The sequence below is a fragment of the Equus quagga genome, chromosome 11, assembly GCF_021613505.1.
Source record: "Equus quagga isolate Etosha38 chromosome 11, UCLA_HA_Equagga_1.0, whole genome shotgun sequence".
NCBI lineage: Eukaryota > Metazoa > Chordata > Mammalia > Perissodactyla > Equidae > Equus > Equus quagga.
This window is the reverse complement of record NC_060277.1, coordinates 66,079,291-66,098,552: the sequence shown is the minus strand read 5'-3', so window position 1 is coordinate 66,098,552 and position 19,262 is coordinate 66,079,291. Positions and strand designations below refer to the sequence as shown.

The 19,262-nt window shown below is 50.7% G+C and overlaps 3 protein-coding genes across 4 annotated transcripts in view; 1 reads left to right on the top strand and 2 right to left on the bottom strand.

Annotated features, from left to right (window-relative positions):
• Positions 1 to 2,198: 2,198 nt before the first annotated feature.
• On the bottom strand, positions 2,199 to 10,451 carry KCNAB3 (potassium voltage-gated channel subfamily A regulatory beta subunit 3). 2 transcript variants are annotated; one of them, XM_046676943.1, is made up of 15 exons: positions 10,421 to 10,451; positions 8,546 to 9,483; positions 7,176 to 7,219; positions 7,049 to 7,086; positions 6,730 to 6,809; positions 5,389 to 5,433; positions 5,259 to 5,303; positions 5,002 to 5,045; positions 4,726 to 4,812; positions 4,392 to 4,477; positions 4,139 to 4,259; positions 3,959 to 4,053; positions 3,738 to 3,858; positions 3,479 to 3,567; positions 2,199 to 3,201 (listed from the first exon to the last, which is right to left on the bottom strand). In XM_046676943.1, exons 2-15 carry the CDS (start codon positions 9,214 to 9,216, stop codon positions 3,124 to 3,126), a joined length of 1,644 nt encoding a protein of 547 aa, XP_046532899.1. In that variant the 5' UTR covers positions 9,217 to 9,483; positions 10,421 to 10,451; the 3' UTR covers positions 2,199 to 3,123. The 2 variants fall into 2 exon arrangements, with proteins under 2 accessions (XP_046532899.1, XP_046532898.1); XM_046676942.1 differs by lacking the exon at positions 3,479 to 3,567.
• TRAPPC1 (trafficking protein particle complex subunit 1) lies at positions 9,992 to 11,562 on the bottom strand. Its single transcript, XM_046676278.1, has 5 exons — positions 11,419 to 11,562; positions 11,139 to 11,237; positions 10,917 to 10,987; positions 10,421 to 10,559; positions 9,992 to 10,120 (listed from the first exon to the last, which is right to left on the bottom strand). The coding sequence occupies exons 1-5, from the start codon at positions 11,560 to 11,562 to the stop codon at positions 9,992 to 9,994; spliced, it is 582 nt and encodes a 193-aa protein (XP_046532234.1).
• Positions 11,538 to 19,262, top strand: part of CNTROB (centrobin, centriole duplication and spindle assembly protein) — a 21,209-nt gene continuing 13,484 nt past the window's right edge. The window contains exons 1-9 of the mRNA XM_046677801.1: positions 11,538 to 12,742; positions 13,539 to 13,623; positions 13,865 to 13,946; positions 14,425 to 14,581; positions 15,523 to 15,639; positions 15,859 to 15,975; positions 16,270 to 16,368; positions 17,318 to 17,554; positions 17,875 to 18,021. Coding sequence (XP_046533757.1) covers positions 12,482 to 12,742; positions 13,539 to 13,623; positions 13,865 to 13,946; positions 14,425 to 14,581; positions 15,523 to 15,639; positions 15,859 to 15,975; positions 16,270 to 16,368; positions 17,318 to 17,554; positions 17,875 to 18,021 — 1,302 coding nt within the window. The 5' untranslated portion in view covers positions 11,538 to 12,481. The remainder of the gene's footprint in view (positions 12,743 to 13,538; positions 13,624 to 13,864; positions 13,947 to 14,424; positions 14,582 to 15,522; positions 15,640 to 15,858; positions 15,976 to 16,269; positions 16,369 to 17,317; positions 17,555 to 17,874; positions 18,022 to 19,262) is intronic.

Below are 19,262 nucleotides of genomic sequence, written 5' to 3'. Positions count from 1 at the left end.
CTTACAGTGATCTTTCCAAATCTCAAGCCCAATCGTGTCCTACCACACATCCCTTCCATTCCTGTTTAAAACCTTTTAATGCAGTGGTAGTTTAATAGCCCCAAATTCCTCTGCAATGTTGCTTCTCCCATCAAAATTGAGGTCTATTTCCCTCTCCCTTGAATCAGGGCTCACCTCATGACTTGCCTGGACTAATAGAATGTGGCAGGAGTGACGTTGTGTGAGTTCTGGAACCTAGTACGTCAGAGGCCTTGCAGCTTATGCTTTTGTCCCTTTGGAACACTGCCCTGAGACCACCATGAGGGAAGTTTACTGGCAGATGAGACCACATGGACGAGAACTGAGGAACCCCGGCAATAGCCAGCAGTAACAGCCTGATGTACCAGTGAGGCCATCAGATTTTCCTGCTCAGCTGCCCTGCCAGTGGAATGCAGCCACATGAGTGAGCCCAGGTGAAAACAGCACAGGAAACTCCCAGCCACCCCACAGAATCATGCAGAAAAATTAAGTTTTTAAAAGTTGTTTCAAGCCACTAAATTCTGGGAGTGCTTTGTTCTATCAACAGATAACTGACAGAGGATTTCCTATTGTCCTTATGATAAAAATACTACTCTAACGTGCCTTTTAAGGCCCAGTATGTTCTGAACCCACTCGTGTCTCACATTCTGCTTCCATTCCCTCTTTAGACACTCTGGTTTAGGATACCTTTGGCTTGTATGTTCCTTTCTGCTACAAGGCTTTCTTGTATGCTGTTCCCCTAAGCCTCTTGCTTTCACCTTAGTAACACCTACTCATCCTTCTGCTCGCAGTGCAGCCTCACCATGTCAAGTACCCATTGAAGGCTGATCACACCACATACTTTCCTCTGGACTTTGGACAACCAAAGTTTGTGTTTGTTTGGGGGTTATTTGTTTGTCTCTCCCATCTGAAAACTCCACGAAGGTTGTTCTGAGCCTGATTTTGTTCACCACTGTATCCCTGTGACGCACCATAGTAGGAGTCCAGAAATAAATACGTGTTAATGAATGAGGTGAGCGATAAATATGGCAATTGAGGTGTGACAATAAAGGAAGGTTTCCTATGAGGGGTTTCTAAACTGCCTGTGAAGGTAATTCTAAGAGGAGTTTTTTAAATGTTTTGAGCAATAGAGGAGGCTTCGTTAAAATAAGTACATAGCCCTGCAAGGTAACTATTTAAGGAGAGCACAATTTTGAACTTATAAATTCTTGTATGTTTGTTACAGAATAACTAATCATAGTTTAGTCATACATTTTACCCCTATGTTTCCTCTACAGTCCTCTCAAATGAGTGGGAGATGATATGAGTGGGTGTAAGTATTCATTAGTTGATCCGGTTGGTTGCTAATCCAGTAAATGGCATGCTGCTGACTTCTCTCTTTTGGAAATTGGTTTACTGTGCTCTGCCAGCTTCAGGATCAAAGAAGGTTGAGGATACCAAGAACGGAGATGGTGAGATTGTATTTTAAGGAAAGCAGAGCTCATCCTCCCCTGCCTTATCATCTTTAAAGTGGTAACTTTCCACCCACTTTCTCTCCCAGGGAAATCAGAGTTCTTTGGGGAAGAATAAGGGGCAATATCTGACATAATCCCATTTGATTCTGCTTTTCTGCTACCCCTACACATGATCTTTCACTTGTTTTCTTTTTTTCTTTATAAGGATAACTCCTTTCCCTCTCTCTGTATCATCTCAGTCATAGACTGGTTTTCCTTTTCCCTCTCCTTCACCAAATCCCAAAGCCTCAACCTCAGAATGGCCCTTCCCACTCAGCCAGAAGAAAACCACCCAGATAGTTCCTTGGTATATGTGTGGGTATCAGGCAAGAAGGAAATGAGAAGTGCAGACAAGAAGTGTGGCTAATATAACTTGCAAAACAAAACAAAACAAAACAAGGGCAAGGGTGTCAGAGGGAGGAGCAAAAAAACTATGAAGCCAGACATCTGGGTCCTAATGAACGTGGTGACCGAAAGAAGGAAGAAAACTGGGGCCTGGGGTATCTGGTGTCTGAGTTCTTGAGGAGAGCAGTGCCTAGCAGCAGGATGCCCTGGTCACTGGAATAAATGAGCAATGGAGAGAAAGCGAGTACGGGAGCTTTCCGATGGCAGAGGAGAGTCAGATACGGGAGACTGAGATCTTAACCTCCCAACCTCCCCCCACCCTGCAATTTCAGACAAGGTGAGTGAGGATCAAGCTGAGATTTTATTTACAGGTCCCTGGGAAGTCTTACAGAAGAGGGGCCATCATTATTGCTTTAAGATTATTGCCAGGAGGAAGACTGCAGTCCTCTCCTGCCAGGTAGGAAGTCCCGCTCAAGGCTCAGAAGTCTACCCCGGAGCTCTTTAGGTCAGCCCAATGACTCCGCCATGACCTAAAGGCCGTCACTATTTCCTGCAAAGCACAGCCCAACTGTGTTTTCCAAGGGCCACCCAGACCACACTATACATCTGCCATCAAATCTCTCTCTACTTTATCAGGCTGTGTCGCTACACTCCCACCCTGCTCCTCTTGGCAAGAACAAAGTATTAACACTAGTTTAGTTTTAAGCCCTCCTCCACCGCCTGACTGTGAGGCAGAGTCCTGGTTTCCCAAAGATTCGCATTTACTTCCTGCCAGGACCAGCCTGGCTTCCCTTGTGTCGAATAACATAAGAGCCCCGTTTCCTTTGTCACAGATGACATCACAATTCACTTCTTACTAGGTTATTACCCCTTGATGACATTTCAAGGGCCGCTTTTGAGGTACTCTGCATGTTTCTTATATCCGCCCTGTTTTGGTTTTTTTTCCTCCTGGGCCTCGGCGATTAGGAGAGGAGAGAAGGGAGCGAGACCAAGTGGCAGAGAAGGAACGACCCAGTAGCTCATGCCCGGGATTAGGAAGAAGGCCGAGGAGAACGCAGCAGGGGCCGGCGGACTACTTTTCCTCTCAAGCCCCACTGCGGGAGAATATGGCTTTGTTCATGCGTATCGCTACTCGAAGCCGGGACTCGTTAGCGGGCGGGGCCGCCCTAACTCTGGCCGCTGCGAGGAGGGGTCGGACCGGGAGGGAGGCGGTGGTGGCTGCGGGGAAGTAGGCTGCGCCCTTCCCTTCGGCTGCGCCCCCGACGGGCTACTTCTTGGAATGCAGTTTGTTGCCCAGGAGCCCGTCTATCTCCATCACTGTCTGCGGGGTCAGCTGGCTCAGCACCTGGAGGAGAGCGGGGTGGTGGAGAGGGCAGTACATGCTGGGTCACTGAAGAAGGGCATGAGGTTGAAGGACCTAGGGAGCTGCACAGCGGGGCCAGGTGGCAGGGAAAGAGTCGCAGCTGTGCCCCTGCCTCGTCTTGTCACCCTGGAACCTCTCATGTGCAAACCGAGGACCTTGTGGGTGACCTCACGGGCCCATTCTGGGTTGGACAGCGAGGCCTTGACTGCTGGGGAAGGAAATGATAGAGATGGGCTCTGGCTCTGAGTCCCCAGCTCACCTGTAGGGCGCCCAGGTGTTCTACCAGCTGCTCTGCGCTCAACACCCCAAGCAAGACGGAGCTGACACCCTCACTGCGGAGACACCACGCTGGGGCCAGAGGAGGAAGAAAAGAGAACTCATGCGGAACAGTGAGCACACAGACTTAAGAAGTGCCTCTGAGGAAGAGGGTCCTCCTTAGGGACAAGCCAGTCTGGGGTTTGGTAGCATCTCAGGAGAAGACAAGACCCCTGCAGGGTCCGGGACTGGCAGTATCTCACCAATAGCAAGCTGTGCCACAGTGCAGCCAAGCTGGTGAGCCATGGGGAGAAGGTCCATGACTTTGGCTTGTTGCTTCTTGCCATCCTCACTCTGCACTTTGTCTTTGAGCCACTGATATCCCTGGAGGCCAAGGAGAATCAGCAAAAGACCACATGCCACGCCCCTATCTCCAGCAGCCCAGATAGCCCAGTCCCTGCCCTCCTGAGCCTCCAGATCTCACTTTGATGGTGGCCCTGCAGGTATCTGGGATGCGTCCATCATATTTGCTAGTGATGAGCCCACAGGCCAGAGGGGACAAGGTAACTGAGCCAACACCTAAGAGGAAGAGGATTAAATGTGAGCAAAGGGATCTAGGTGATGGTGAGGCTGAGAGAAAGGTAGGGATGAAGGGGCTGCAAACCAATCTTGTGGTAGAGCTCTGGCAGCTGCATCTCCACCTTCTCTCTCTGAAACAGATGGTACTCAGCTTGTTCACACACTGGAGGAATCAGATTGAACTGTCTGGCCATTGAGTAGGCCTCCTGGGTTGGGGTGGGGAAGAGATGGGGGTCAGAGCATTCCTTCCATTTTCTTCCACTCCCCCTCCTCCAGTAGAGTCAGGTTTGGAGTGGGAACCAGTTGTGGGACAGCGGGAAGTGGGGTGGCACACTCACCATGATTTCTGCAGCCCCCCATCGGGATGTCCCCCAGTAAAGGGCCAGGCCCTGGTTGATGACGTAGGTCATGGCTCGCACAATCTCTAGGCACATGGGAGAGGGAGAGCCTCATCATCAGACCCCTGGCATCCAGGGCTCCAGATCTGTAGACCTCTGCCTGCCCCACCAGGACCCCAGGCATCTCTGTGGAGTCAGAGAGGTTGGTATCTGCTCTTTGCCTCCCTCCTTGTCTAAGTGCTGGGGTCTGAGCCTCCCTGTGGAACTTAGGAGGCCTCCTGAGCAGGGAGGGAGCAGTTTTGAAGGACTGTCAGGGTTGGGGTGCTGCTTTTACCCTCCATGGGACTGTTGGGGTCTGAACGATTGGCAAAGACGATGTCTACATATCCCAGCTGGAGGCGTTCCAGGGATCCTCGCAAGCCTGGGGTAGGGATAGGGAGAGGAAGGAAACACTTCAGCTTGTTTCCTGAAAAGGCCTTACCCCTTTGCCATGACCACCTAAATCCCAGCTTCCCTATTCAAAACCTCTGATTCAAAGCTTCAAAGAATGTTCCCAACTCCTCTGGCTTCCATACCCGGCCACTTCAGGTTCCCAGCCCCTAACTCTCACCCTCAATGATGTGTTTGCGGCTCAAGCCTCGCTCAGTTTCTGCCCTGTACGAAAAGGTAAGTCAAAGAAGAAGTGTGTCAAAGATAAGGGACCAGGGCTGGCCTGGTGCCATGAGGAACTGGGATTGCATGAGTCCTCACAGGCAGGTGCAGACCTGGGGTAGCAGGTGCAGGGACAGCTGTCCCCACCCCCATCCCATGCACCTTCACACATTCTCTGTAGATCTTCTCCCCAATTATAGCAAGGCAGCCACTTACTGTCCCCCCCAAAAAATCTTGGTGGTGATGACATAGCTTGATCTCCTGGAAAAAGAGAAATGGGAGAACCAGCAAGAAAAGGACTTTTGGATGATCACATCCCCAGCAACCCCCCAAAACGCAGTCTCACCTCCAACCTTTGCTCTTGAGGATGTTGCCTAGGGTTCTTTCAGCCCTGGAAGAAAGACAGTGCAGAAGCACTCACCCCTCCAAAGTAGATCAGTTCCTTCCCCTCCTCTCCACCTTTGCCTTCAACTAATTTCCTCTCTTGTAAAGTGGAGCATAAACCAGAAGCCCACTGAGCTGTCACTCCCATCTAAATAAGAGGGGCTCACAGAACCAGGGGTGTAGTCATATCTTTTTCATTCATTCATTCAACAAATATCACTTGTGCATCAACTCTGTACAGGCTCCGTTCTGGATGCTGAAGGGATAGAATAGGATGAGGGGAGAGGGAGAGATTGTAGTGGAGCCGGGGAGGACACTGTCTTGTCTGGTTCCAACCATCTATATTGCCCTCCCCCTTCTTTGAATCTCTGCAAAGTCCCACCCATCCTCCAAAGCTTAGCTCAGATTCGGCCTCATCTTATGGAAAATGTTCTCTGATGGCCATAGTCTATGGTCAGTCCTTTTTGTCAGCTTCCATAGCTCTTATTGGCTACACAATTCTTTGGCACTTAATTATGAGCTAATGTGTGACAAGTCATAAGGTGTTATGGTGAACTGTTGCTGAAGTGTTTTACTGTTATTTAATCTTTCATAACTCCCTGTCTTTTTGGTTTGTTTGTTTAACCACTTAGACTGTGAGCTTTTTGAGGGCATGTTGATGTCATCCCACTAGCATTGCCTGCTCTGTGCCAGGCTCTGTGTAGGTACCTGGGTGACATGGGGGAGAGTAATACCAATTCCATGGAAGGAGCCTCCCAACTGAGCAGTGAATATGGCCCCGTCAACCAGTAATTGATGACCTGTGTCTCAGAGGGCAGTATAAAGTGCTTTTGGAGCTGAGGGGGGTAGTGACCAACTTCGGGGAGTAGGGCAAAGGCTTCTTGGAGGAGCTGACATTTGGGCCAAGTCTTGAAGATAAGCAGAAGAGTTTGCCAAATGGAAAAGAGGCAGGGGTAGGTCATTCTTTGTTTTGTTTTGGCTACTCCTACTGTGAAGCCATGGGTGTGTGATGTGGTGTGTGGTGTGTTTGAAAACTCAGCTTTGTAATCCTCATGTAGTTGCACATAACTGATGCTCAGGATATATTTGTTTTATTTTGACTGCACAGTATGCCCATTGCCCTTAAGCTGGAGAGAGACTGATGTTAGGACTACAATTCCCATAATGCTTCAGGGGCCTATTGGCTGAAAGGTGGAAACTTAGTGTTCGCAGAATTCCCAAGGTTCTTTAGAGGGAAAACAAGAAGCCCTGATGTTCTCTCAGCCTTCCAAGTGTAACTTAGCTCTTTCACCCCGGTCCTTACTTTCCTGCTGCGTACACTTCGGCAGTGTCAAACAGGTTTACACCATGCTCATAGGCTACTGTCAGCACATCCTCTGCTGTCTAGGGAGGTGAGAGAAAGAGTTAAAGATCAAGCACTGGCCCCTCAATTACCTCCCTCACTGCACTCTAGCCCATCACACCTCAGCCCTGGTTTCCACATTCTCTCCCCTTTCCCCATCCTCCAGCCTCAGGTCCACCATGCTCCAAGCTTGTTATCCAAACCCCTATCCAAGTCCATGTCCCCCTTTTCTGGTTCCCTGACATCCCCTCACCCTGCTTCTAGGTCCCATCACTTATACCTCATCCGAGATCTGAGAACCAAATGTGACCCAGGTACCTGCAAGAGAGAAGCCAGGCATGTGAGAACTGTGGGAGGCAAGCGTGAAAGAATGGCTCTTCCCTTAATTCTTCTTCTTTCTAACTCACCTAGGCCAAGACAGGACACCCGAAGCCCAGACTTTCCTAGGTTCCTGCAGGATACAGAAGCAGCAGGAAGGGGTGTGGCCTCCTTTAGGGACGTAGATTATCAGCCCCCAGCTCCTCTCCCTCCAGACTGAGAAGCCCTCAGGGTGTCTCCGTCCAAAGAAACTAGACCCAGTGGGCCTACCGAATTGGGCAGTACTATGCCCATAGCATAAGTGAACAAATAAATGCCTGTTCCTCTGGAGCCACTGTCCAATGCCTCTGTTCCCTCCTGTCACATTGAAGATATGCTGCCTGGTTTGTGTTTCTTCTGGTGGGGCTTGTCTGTGTTTGAGTCATCTCTGGGATATGTGGAGTTGGGGGCTGGGAGGAACGTGACTGGCTCATTGTGATGAGTTTGTGAAAACAGACCCTCAGACAGAGAGTGCTATGCTAAAGGGCAGACACTGGGGTGGAAGGGGTAAACCAAGTCAAGTTCGGGCACTCAGGCAGGCAAGGGTCCTTAGATAGGCTAGGCAGATGGGCCACCAACAAAGGCAGGTAGGACACCTGGGTGGGGAGTAAAACTATTTTCCCTTTTCCCCTCTCCACTCCCTCTGCTCCTGTTGGCTTGTGAAGTCTGTCTGTGAACTAGAGAGCCCCCTCCTCCCAAGGCCCCCCACCCAGGTAGTGAGCTGAGCTTCCTAATTCAGGGCTGCCACATGGAGGGGATCAAATTCCTCAAGTGACAAAGCCAGGTCAGATTAGTGACCTCTGCTCACTCCCAAACAGGAGCACCTCCCCTCTCTCCTACTGTGAGTTCTGAGAGCCCAGTGGTTCTCTGAGACAAAGTCGGTTACATTTCAGTCCACCTTCCCCATCCGGCCCCTGTCTCTCAGCACGGGGTCGAGAGATGTAGTCCATCATTCCCAGGACCCCACCAAGAAAGGTGGAAGGAGACAGGGGCCCTTGGGGCAGGTGGGGGTGGTATCTGGGTCAGCACCCTGAGCAGGCCAGAGTGAGAAGCTGTTTCCTTCCCTGCTTCTTCCTAGGACACGGAGCCAAGGACACTCTATCCGAGGGGGTTGGGGGGGAGTGCGCAGCCTGGAGACAGATGCATCTCTGGCCTTCCTGGGGGTAAGGAGGGAAGCTCATGAGTATCCCCTGGGTCTGACAGGACCCTGTCAAGCTTGGTAAACTTGATTTTCTCCTTCTCGGGGATATCGACGGAGACCAAGAGAGGGACCAAGTATGGGAGTGCCGTTATGAGAAGAAGGGATGGAATGAGCCAGGACCTTTTTAGTGAAGTTTGAGGGCGTCCTGGCGGATCCCAGGAAGCTTCAGGGGTCAGGAAAGTGGAGCAGATGGGGCGGGCTGCCCGGCCACCCCCATACCTGTATTTCATGCCAGTGCCTCTGCCGGTGCTCTCTCGGAGGGCCCCAGCAGGTGCTGGGGGTCTGGGTACCAGTGCCGCCCGGGCCTTGGGGCCTGATCCTCCGCCCCCGGGAGGATTCCCATGCCCCCCGCCGACCGGCCCGCCATTACCGCCCCCGGGGCCCGGCCGGGGTCCACACAGACGGTCCTCACTGCTCCGGCTGCGAAGGTTCTGCTCGGTACACGCGATAGACACCTGCATGCTGGCTGGCCAGGGCGGGGGAGGGGGCTCCGAGGGGGCAGGAGGAGGGCACAGGGAAGCCCGAGGGCGGACCCCCGGGGGTGTAGTGGCGCGAGCCCTGGGAAAGCTGGAAGGCTGAGGCGGCTGAGGCGGCTGCGGCGGGAGCCTCCAGGCCGATCTGGGCCGCGGGGGCGGACTGCTGGAGGTCGCGGGGTTTGCCGCGGGAGGGGAGAAACGCGGGGGGCGCCACGAGTGGAGATATTCGGGTACGGGGGCACTGGGGCCGGGAGGAAGAAGTGGAAATGGATGAGGGTAAAGGTCGAGGGCGACTCTCAGCGAGTAAGGACCTAGGGACGATGAGGGCGGAGGAGAGATGCCACCCCAGCCAGAACCGCAGCGGGACCCGCTAGGCGCCCAGCCGCGTCCGCAGCCGTCCCAGCTAATCAACATGCAAGCACCACCCCATTATCTGCATAAAGCCAGCCACCTCCCAGCCAAATCTGCCGCTCATCTGCATAAGCCCCGCCTTCCGAAGCTCGGCAGCTAGAGTACTGTGTGTGCTCAGAGGAGCCAGAGAGCAGGACCCAGGAGGGCTGTCCTACCCTCTGGGACTCGAGGCAAGTCGGCCTTCCTCCAGCTCAGTGCTTTTCAATCGGGGACGATTCTGTCCCCTAGGCGTCATTTGGCAAGGTCTGGAGACATTCTTGACTGTCACGACTGGGGAAGGGAGAAGATGTGCTTCGGAAATCTAGTGCGCGGCGACCAGGACAAAGAACAGGACAGCCCCTCCACAACAAGGAATTATCCAGCCCCAAATGTCAGGAGTGCCGCAGTTGAGAAATCCACTAACAAAGCCTCTTTGCAGGCTCAGGGGATGTGGCCACCCTGGTTCACCCCTTCATGAGTGGGGCAGGCTCCCGACAACCACTCAAACGGACACACTCAGGCCGCAGAGGATAAAAAAAAGTTTATTCTGTACTTCTCACAGTGTCAGGTAGGGGATAAAACTGGAGAGTGTGCCTGGTTTGGAGGTGCAGGGACTCCTGGAGGATTCCTTCCTGGGATTCGGAGGGCACCAGGGCAAGCTTTTGGCTGTTGCCCTAGGAGGGCTGCTGGGAGGCTTGAGGGGGGTCGAGAGGCTGGCAGTGGGGACCCTCAGGTGAAACAGGTTAGGAAGGCCCCAGGCAGACCGGATTCTCCTGAGGGGTGAGGTAGGGTGCTTCCTTCAGCCAGCCCGGGCGGAGAAGAAGGGCAGAGAGCGGACGTAGGAGTCTAGTCGGGAGCGGAAGAGCTCACTCTGCACAGTTTGGCCCAGCGGGCACAGGGGATTCTTCACCACCAGCTCCACATACAGCTATGGAGGGGGAGGGTGTTAAAGCCAGGCTTTGCACACCTCTTGTTTTCAACCCCAAACCTAGTAGAACCTCAGGGGTGTGTGAATGCACAAGGATCCAGGGCCGAGAGGCAAGTCTTCCCTCAGGAGAAACTGGTGGTGGGAGTGTTTAAGGACCTAAAGGGTCCTGAGAAAACTCTGACTTCAATAGAGCTACAATAGAGTAGGATTAAGGCAGGGAATCTGAAGAAGTCTTGGGGCTCTAAGTGGCCATGGCTGTTGAGGAGCTTCGGGGGAAGGGTCCCAGGGGCTGGCACTGACCGCACTGTAGATGTGGTGCAGCACATCTCGGATGGGTCCCACGCCCAAGTCAGTATTCATGACAACCTTGATTCCAGTGGGCGTCTCGTAGTAATGGAGTTTGTAGCGGCTGGTTTGGAAGGCCAGGAAGCCGTCCTTCCTGCAGAGATGAGGAAGATGTTAAGGAATAGGAGCGGACTCTCTCCCAAAGAGATACTTCTGATCCCCTGTAGGTAGACTCCCTCTTCTCTAAACATATCATTTGTAGGAGCCTGGTTGAGTAAAGACACCTCCCATATTCACTCCTCAATTTATCCCCTGCACCCAACCTCTCCACATTCAGATCTTCCCCACCGCCGCCACAGCCAGCTCCAGCACTCTAGCTCCGGACTCCCTCTCTCTATGTCTCCTTCCTGTCTCTGGGGGCCATGCCCCTCCCAATCCAGAAAGTTTCTCCCACTCCAGAATTCCCAAAGCTAGCCCTCCTTCCATCAACATCCCCTCTGACTCCGCGTACATGTCTAGCGGTGACATCTTGCTGACAAACGAGCGGATAGAGAAGAGCATCCCATACATCAGCTTGTACTCCTGGAGGGAGAGGGGCAGAGTTAGGTCATGGTTGTTGAAGGAGACAGGGTAGGGGTGGGAACTAGCTGGGGTCTGGAGAGGAGGGGCTGGATTGGGACTAAATGCGTTTGGAGTTGCGGGGTCACCGGATTGCGCGGGGCCCTCTCGTCACCTCCTCCTTGGGGATCCCCGCTTGTTTCTTGCGGTGCCACTCGCTGTAATGCAGACATACTCCATTCCGATCAAACAGGTATAGGTTGTGGACGGTCATCTGCGGAGCAGAAAGTGGGAGCCTCACTCCGGGACCGCACACACTCAGTGGGCTGCAGTTCTCTATCCCGGATCCCTCCAGCCAGCCGGGGACCCCTCCCCCGGACTCACCGGAACTGCTCCGAGCGCCCGTCACCGGGTACTTCCGGTTTCCGCGGAGCCCCACCCCACCGGGTCCTCACGCTGCTGCGGCGGAGCAGTGACTCCGCCCCAAAACCTCTCTCAGCCAATCCATGGTCGCCAAAGCGCGCAAGCGCGTCAGGCTCCCAGGTTCCAGAGGCTGTATGAACCGCAGCGACTGAGAGCTCCTGGGCTGATGACGTCATCGGGGCGAGCGAGGCGGGGCTGACGCCGGTGGGCGGGAGGTTACCAACGGTTTTGAGTGTAGAGAAGGGCGCGAGAGCCGGGGGTCTTGGTCTTCTGGGACCAGGTCTCAGAGGAGGGAGGCGATACCTTGTCCCCACCTTGGCAGATTGGGGGACTGAGGACTGCAAATGTGGAGAGTAGTCGGAACGGGTGGTCGGGGTAGAGGATCTCAGGCTGGGCTTGGGGGCGGCGAGCTTTTTAGGAACGTCTGAGTGCGTGACTGAGTGTTCATGAGGTTTCTTTGGGGGTGGTAGGAAGGGACGGATTCTAGGGAGCTTTGCTATGGCGTTCTTCCAGGAGGGGTCGGGGGGGATATACCAGAGAGTTGACCCTAGATAGGAGAGGGGAGTGGGCAGAGGGGTGTGGGGAGGTGGGGAACGTGAGCTTCCTGCCTCTCTGAGACTGGAGCGAGTAGAGGGGCACATAAAGCAGCTGGATGGAGATTAGGCCCCTGTTGGATTTGGGTCCGTTTCGGTTAGCACGTTCTGAATGTGAGAATTTAAGAGCTCAGCTGACCGGTGACAGCCTGTGCTAGAAGGTGATCTGCAGCTTTCAGCACTCCAGAGGAGCTGCAGTGGTACTGTTGCCGGGCAGTTGGTCTTCTGTCCCCAGCCCCTCCTTGCCGCACCCTCTTTCCCACCGTTCCCAGGAGCTGTGGAAAGAAATGCTTTTGCCTTCTCCCATGGCCTCTGGAACCAGTGGAAACCTTTTCTCTAACCAGAAGGCCTCCATATTGTTATTCACCAAGGATCCTTGGCTTGGAGTCTTCCTCCCTCCTCCGAAATCTTCCTTCCCTGTGTACTTTTCCTCCTGGGCTCTCCTAAAACAGAGCCAGGAATTCCCAGCTCTGCTGTTTCCAGTTGTCTCTTCAGTGTACTCATGGCAACATCACCTACCAACCCTGGTTCACCTCTGGGGGCTGAGGATCTCCTGAGTGATTCATCAGAAGCCCCTGGGCTGGACCAGGTGTCCTCTGAAGTGACCTCCCAGCTCTATACTTCTTTGCACCTTAGTCGTCAGGCAGAGGCCACAGCCCGAGCCCAGCTGTATTTACCCTCCACTTCTCCACCTCTAGATGGCTTGGCCCAAGAGCTGAGTCACAGCTTGTCACTTGGCTTGGAGAACAACTTGAAGAAAAAGGTGAGGAAAGTGTGTGTTGGGGACCTCTAGGATCTTGGGATTGGGGGTGGCAAAAAGAAATGGCTTTACTGAGATTGGAACTCCTACTGTTGGGTTTTAAATTCCTTTTAGCTACAGAGTCAGTCATGCTTGTTCCTGGGAACAAATGTTTATGAGGGAGAGAGTGACCCAGGACACCATAATTTGGAAAATTGTGAAACTTAGCGTTTTTTGGTCAGAGACAGCTGCACTGTGGGATGAGGTGCTGTGCTTTGAGTGGGACTTGGGCACTGTGAGGATGAGGTTTCCTCATCCCAGGAGGGAACTAGGGACTTAAGGATAGCAACAGAGTATGCTAAGGTCCTTTCAGCTCAAAACTATTTTGATTGTCTGGTTCAAAATTTGGCATGTAAATCATTAAAGCATGGTTTAGTTACACAAGTTGCAGAGAAGATAGCTGTTAGTTTTGGATATAAAAGGTGTCATAACCAATTTGCAAACTGGTTAGGTTTTGCAGAGTTTGAAAAACTGATAGCCATGGGCTACAGTCTTTAGATGGGTATTTGCTGCCTAGTTGGCAAGAAGCCTCACCACTCTTGTCTTAGCCTGCCCAATTAATTCATTTACATTACCTATATGGCTTGTGTAGACATTCGAGTTTCTGACCCTTATTGGGTCAGTTTTGTTTTTCTTGCTTTACCAGGTGCTGGAGTAAAAATTCTTGGATTTTAGGAGGTGCTGGATGCCATCTGCCCTGACAGTAGGTAGAATATAGATTATACAGGTTGCATGTGATTTCTCTGTTGCTTTTTTCTAGGATGGTTCCAAGCATATCTTTGAGATGGAAAGTGTTAGGGGTCAGCTCCAGAGCATGCTCCAAACCTCACGTGATACAGCCTATCGTGAGTAAACCTCTTACCTGTAAAGGAGAATCTGTATTTAAGGGGTGGGATGGAGCAGAGGGTGGGGGAAACTAGTCTCTGAGGCAAGAGATTTCAGGAGGAAAGGCTCCACTTCTTTGGGAGAGGGGTCGGAGGAGTGAGTGAGGTAGAAAGGAAAGCCCTCTTCTCTCTTCTCCTACAAGTGGTGCCTGTTCCTATCCTTACCTGACCCTGGCTGTGGGGTCCCTCTGGCTGCCTGCAGGGGATCCCCTCACTACAGGTGCTGGCTCAGAGAGGCGGGAAGAGGACTCCTTTGATAGTGACAGCACAGCCACCTTGCTTAAGTGAGTTCTCCTTCGGTTCTCCTAGCTTGCTTGCTTTCTTGGAAAGCCAAGTGTTATATTCCTTGATACTTCCTTTACTGCTTTTGTAGTTCTTAAGGACCTAAGATGCTTCTCACTTAGCTTTTAGCTTTCATCCTTTCTCTCCTATCTTCTACCTCTTTACTCCTTCAGGAGCATAAGCATCGGCTGCCTGGTACCTGGCTTTCTCCCAACCTCGAGTCCTTCTTCCCCCAGAAGAAGTAGCTTGTTTCTGCTGAGACTTTTGCTACAGGGAGTGTGGCTTAGAGCAAGGAGCACTACAGAGTGAACCACAGAACCTCTGTGCTATCTGTGGCTCTGTCCCTGCCTAGCGTTATGACTTTGGGCATGTCCCTTGCCATTTCTGAGTTTCAGTTTCCTCATTGGTAAAATATCACAGTTGGACTAGTGAATCTCAGAAGCTTTCCCAACTCTAACATTCTCTACTTAATTCACTCAGCACCCGGCCCCTGCAAGATTTGTCTCTGTCTAGCTCAGCCCAAGCCCTGGAGGAGTTGTTTCCTCGCTACGCCAGCCTTCGGCCAGGGCCCCCACTCAATCCTCCGGATTTTCAGGGCCTGAGAGATGCACTGGATTCAGAGCATACTCGTCGCAAGGTGAGATACAAAGGCTTCCCTTTGAAAGCAGCAAAGATTAGAAATGGGGCTGAGTGCTGAAAAGGGCTGAGGGTTAAGGGCCTGCTCTCTGGGTTTTACTCAAATGGCTCTTCAGGGAAGCCTTCTTTGACTATCCTATGTGAGATGGCGCACTTCTCCTCCAGGTATTCCTTCAGATCACCTTATTGTTTCCTGCGTGTTTACACAGTCTGATATATCTTGTTTGTTTCTCCCCTCTAAAATCTGGGATCTATGAGGGTCATACCGTGTCTTGTTCAGCACTGTCTCCCTAAGGTGTGGAGTATACCTAGCACGTAGAAACACTCCGTAAACGTTTGGTGAATGAACAGTGAACTTTGCTGGTTTCTGCAAGGGCTTTATAGCTATTGGTGATATAATGAGCTTTATCTCTGCAAGCCTCAGCCTGTGTGAAGGGGGCAGAGAGAGAGACAGGCAGAGGAAAAGTCAAGATCATTTGTTGTATTGTCATTTTTGGAATGCTCTCTTTCTCTATTTTAAAATGAAGAAAAGGCTTCCCCTTTATCCTATGCTTGATCTATTCCCTTTATCCTATCCCCTTTATGCTATGTTTAATTGTTGTGTCCAGTGAACTTCTTAAGGCAGGAGTAACTTCCTGCTCTTTGCAGTGTGGGCTGCTGCACCCTGCCAAAAGGCTCATGGAAATTTTTCTTAGGAGTTCCAGGAAAGGTAAGAGCCTGGAAACTAAGCTCCTATTTCCTGATAAAGTAGAGGAAGGTGTTGTATGTCTCAGGCCTCAAGATTCCTCTTCCAGTATTCTTGATTTTCCCTCCCCAAAACTATTCTGTTCTTGGGACCCTGGGTCTGTCTCTCCAGCCCATTTCCCCTAGAGGAGCTGGAAAGTTTGGTGCTTTGGTCAGATTAAACATGGCAATACCCAGACTCTTCACCCTTCTTCCCAGCATTGTGAGCGCCATATTCAGAGCCTGCAGACCCGAGTGCTAGAGCTACAGCAACAGTTAGCTGTGGCTGTGACTGCCGACCGCAAGAAAGATATCATGATCGAACAACTGGACAAGGTACCAGAGTAGCAGGATGTGGGTGGGTCTCTTCGTGGAGGGCACTAAGCCTATAGTAAATGGGAGTGGCCAACCAGTGTTCCTTTGTTCACATTAGGAGCTGGGGTAAGGGGTGGGTTTACTGACTACTGGGAGAAGGTGGCTATTGACCCTGCCCCTGTGGACAGAAAGAGGACAAAAAAGTTATTTTGAAATTCCATCTGCCTTTCCTCTCCTGAGACCCTGGCCCGAGTGGTGGAGGGCTGGAACCGGCATGAAGCTGAGCGGACAGAGGTACTTCGGGGACTCCAGGAGGAGCGCCAGGCAGCTGAACTCACTAGAAGTAAACAGCAAGAGGTGGGCAACCAGGATCAACCCTCTGAACTTAGGGTTCCCAACAGATTGACCTCAGTCTTGCACTAGCTATCCTGATAGTCCTCCTCCCCTATTTCCTTTCCCTTCACCGTTCCTGCTGTCACACTTGCATTGTTGATGTATTCCCAGCTTTTCTCACACCGTGTAGTCTTCTCTTTGGCCCCTAAGTCATTTAGTTAAATCTTACATTTAAAGTTTTTGTTGTTAATACTTTTTGAAGTATAACATACAAGGATTCCCCTCAGTTCCTCTGCCCTGTTCCCCTCTCCCTGAAAGACAGTAACCCGCCTGGAACAAAGCCTTTCTGAGGCCGTGGAGGCCCTGAATCGTGAACAGGAAGGTGCCAGACTGCAGCAACGCGAAAGAGAGACACTGGTGAGACTACTGGGCTGAGTTAATTCCAATGGAGGCTGTTAATTACTTCTAGAGAGCTATGGGTGGATTGTGGGAGTTCATAATTTGACTTGCACCAGGGCAGTGTTTCCCGGAGTTTGTTCCTTAGAACACTAGTTCTGCTAAATACTCTACAACAAAAGGGCTCTGCCACCAAGTAAGTTTGTGAGAGTCTGGAAATTGTATCCTCATTAGAATCATCTCAGGAATTATTTAAAAATATAGATTTCTGGGACCCATCCCCAGAGGTTTTGATTCAGTAGAGATATGGTGAAGTTGGGGAACCTAAGTATTTTCAGAAATTTCCTAGGTGATTTTGCTCAGCCACATTTGGGAACTCTGGTCCAGGGCATAGCTAAAAAAGGTATGGCACGAGACTCACTCAAGTTTCTTATTACTGAAATGATAAGATGATTACCCATATGAATTAGTAGCCAGGTTTGGAACTTGCTGCATGCATGACGCATGCTTGTAGTCTCAACAGGCTACATCCAACAGGGCTGATGATGGTTGCTGCTTGGCTAGGTGACTGTAGGCTGGATTTTCTAGCCTTTGTGGAATGTCTTTTGATGATGATGGTGATAGCTATTGTATACTGAGTACTTACTATGTGCCAGACACTGTGCTAAATGCTTTACATACACTTTTTACTTTAATCCTCACAAGTTAGACCCTAATATTATTTCCATTTTACAGATAAGGGTGTGTGCCTAAGAACGCTTGGTTAAATGACAGAGCTGAGATTTGAACCCAAATCTACCTAATTCTGAAACAGAAGCTCTTACCTACTATATTGTAATCCTGTGGGCTTGTCAACTATTGTCTGTTTAATAGGTGTAATTCTCAGTGGGCATATTACATGGGGGTGAGGGGCAGATTGCTGGTCTCTTGAGGGCATGCTAAGGATCTTGGTTTTCTCCTGGGGCTATAGGAAGAGGAAAGGCAAGCTCTAACCCTGAGCTTGGAGCTAGAACAGCAGCGGTGCCGGGCCCTGCAGGAAGAACGAGATGAGGCTCGGGCTGGGCAACTCAGTGAGCATCGCCAGTTGGAGACACTTCAGGTTGCCCTAGAAGAAGAACGGCAGACCCGGGCCCAGCAAGAGCACCAGCTTAAGGAACGCTACCAGGCACTGCAGGAGGAGGGCCAGGCTCAGTTGGAAAGGGAGAAGGTAAAAGCGGCAGTCAGGGAATGAATGGGGAAGAGATGAAGGGCAAAATAATTGAATGAGATGGGATGTCGGAATATGGGGCATAGGGGACTGAGATGGAGAGAGCAGAACTATGTGTGAGAGACAGGACTGAGAGTATAGGGCCAGCAGGAAGGGCTGGGGGCATCAAATACATGGAAGGCCAAAGAGTAGCTTTAAACAGAGATGAGGAAATAGATCAAATGTGGAGAGAGGGGAAGCTTGGGTTTTAGGGTATGGGAGAATGAATTGGGGAATTCAGGAAATGAGGTATGTACTTAAGTCTGATTTCCCTTTCTCAGGGGAACACCCAGAGGGAGGCCCAGGCAGCCCGGGAGGCCCAGCAGCAGTTGGCATTGGTGCAGTCGGAGGTGCGGCGGTTGGAAGGAGAGCTGGATACGGCTCGGAGAGAGAGAGATGCCCTGCAGCTGGAAATGAGCTTGGTGCAGGTCAGGAGGCAGAGGGTTCTGGAAGATTTCTCCTGGTTAGGAGAAGTAGGTCTAAGGCAGAGTGATGTTTCAGGAGCCCCAGCAAACACTCCCATTTCTAACTAGAATTTTTACCTTTATAGGCCTCTGTTTTTATGTCTAAAGTGTGTGTTAAGAGCAAGTTGATGAGTTCCTGAGAGCAAGTCAATCTAAGAGACTTTTTTCCTTATTAATGGTTGACTTAAGGAGATATCCAGTTTCTGGATAGTGAGTCAGTGTTTGAGAAAACACACGCCTTTTATTTTTCACCTAGCCCATTGACTTGAAGGACTGACCACGTGGAAGCTAAGTTATTACGGAAGGCCAAGGGTAAAGATGTTAGTAAACAAGTCAGTAGCACTTTGCAGGCTGCTGGAACACAGGTGATTATTCTCTCATTTCAATTCAGGAGGCGTGTTAAACAGCCCCTCTATGTAAGCTCTGCGCTAGGAGCTGAGAATAGTCCTGGCCAACAAGGATTTCACCAGCTAGATGGGAGTTTGTCTAGTACACACATTTTGAAGTATTATGATAAACAGGATAATTGAGGGTAAGAACTACTCTTTACTCGGATGTCATCTTTACTCAGTGTCCCAACCACACTGAGTAAAATCTGCAACCCTCTGATAATCCCTGTTCCCCTTCCCTGTTTAATTTTTCTGCTAATATCCTACACAGGGTAACTTTAAAAATCTTGTTTAATTTCTTTAAGGTCCATGAGGGCACAGATTTTTGTCTGTTTGTTGTTGAATCCCAGAATGGTGCCTGGCTTATAGTGTTGTTCAGGTCCTCTATTTTTTAGAGCAGTTTTAAGTTTATAGCAAAATTGAGCAGAGGGTATAGAGATTTCCCATATACCCCCTACTCCTACATATACATAGCTTCCCCCCTTATCAATATCCTCCACTAGTCTATTTGTTACAATTGACAAAACCTACATTTGTACATCATTATCACCCAGAGTCTATAGTTTACATTCGAGTTCACTCTTGGTGTTGTACATTGTATGGGTTTGGACAAATTTTTAATGACATGTATCCACCTTTATAGTATCATACTTAGTTTCACTGCCCTAAAATTCCTCTGTGCACTACCTATTCATCCCATCCTCCCTTTAACCACAGGTTAAATCTGCCTTTTCCAGAATGTCATATAGTTGGAATCATGCAGTATGTAGCCTTTTCATATTGGCTTCTTTCACTTAGTAACATACGTTTAAATTT

Bases quoted from the DNA above. Each gene is read 5' to 3' on its own strand.
- KCNAB3 (XM_046676942.1), bottom strand. From the start codon at position 9,216: ATGTTGATTAGCTGGGACGGCTGCGGACGCGGCTGGGCGCCTAGCGGG. The intron at 6,810-7,048 runs GTATAAGTGATG...TCACCTCCCTAG, and splicing joins GTTCTCAGATCTCGGATGAG to ACAGCAGAGGATGTGCTGAC. The intron at 4,054-4,138 runs GTTTGCAGCCCC...TCTTCCTCTTAG, and splicing joins AGAGCTCTACCACAAGATTG to GTGTTGGCTCAGTTACCTTG.
- TRAPPC1 (XM_046676278.1), bottom strand. From the start codon at position 11,562: ATGACGTCATCAGCCCAGGAGCTCTCAGTCGCTGCGGTTCATACAGCC. The intron at 11,238-11,418 runs GTGAGGACCCGG...TCTGCTCCGCAG, and splicing joins CACTGCTCCGCCGCAGCAGC to ATGACCGTCCACAACCTATA. The intron at 10,121-10,420 runs GTCAGTGCCAGC...CCCCCTCCATAG, and splicing joins TGCACCACATCTACAGTGCG to CTGTATGTGGAGCTGGTGGT.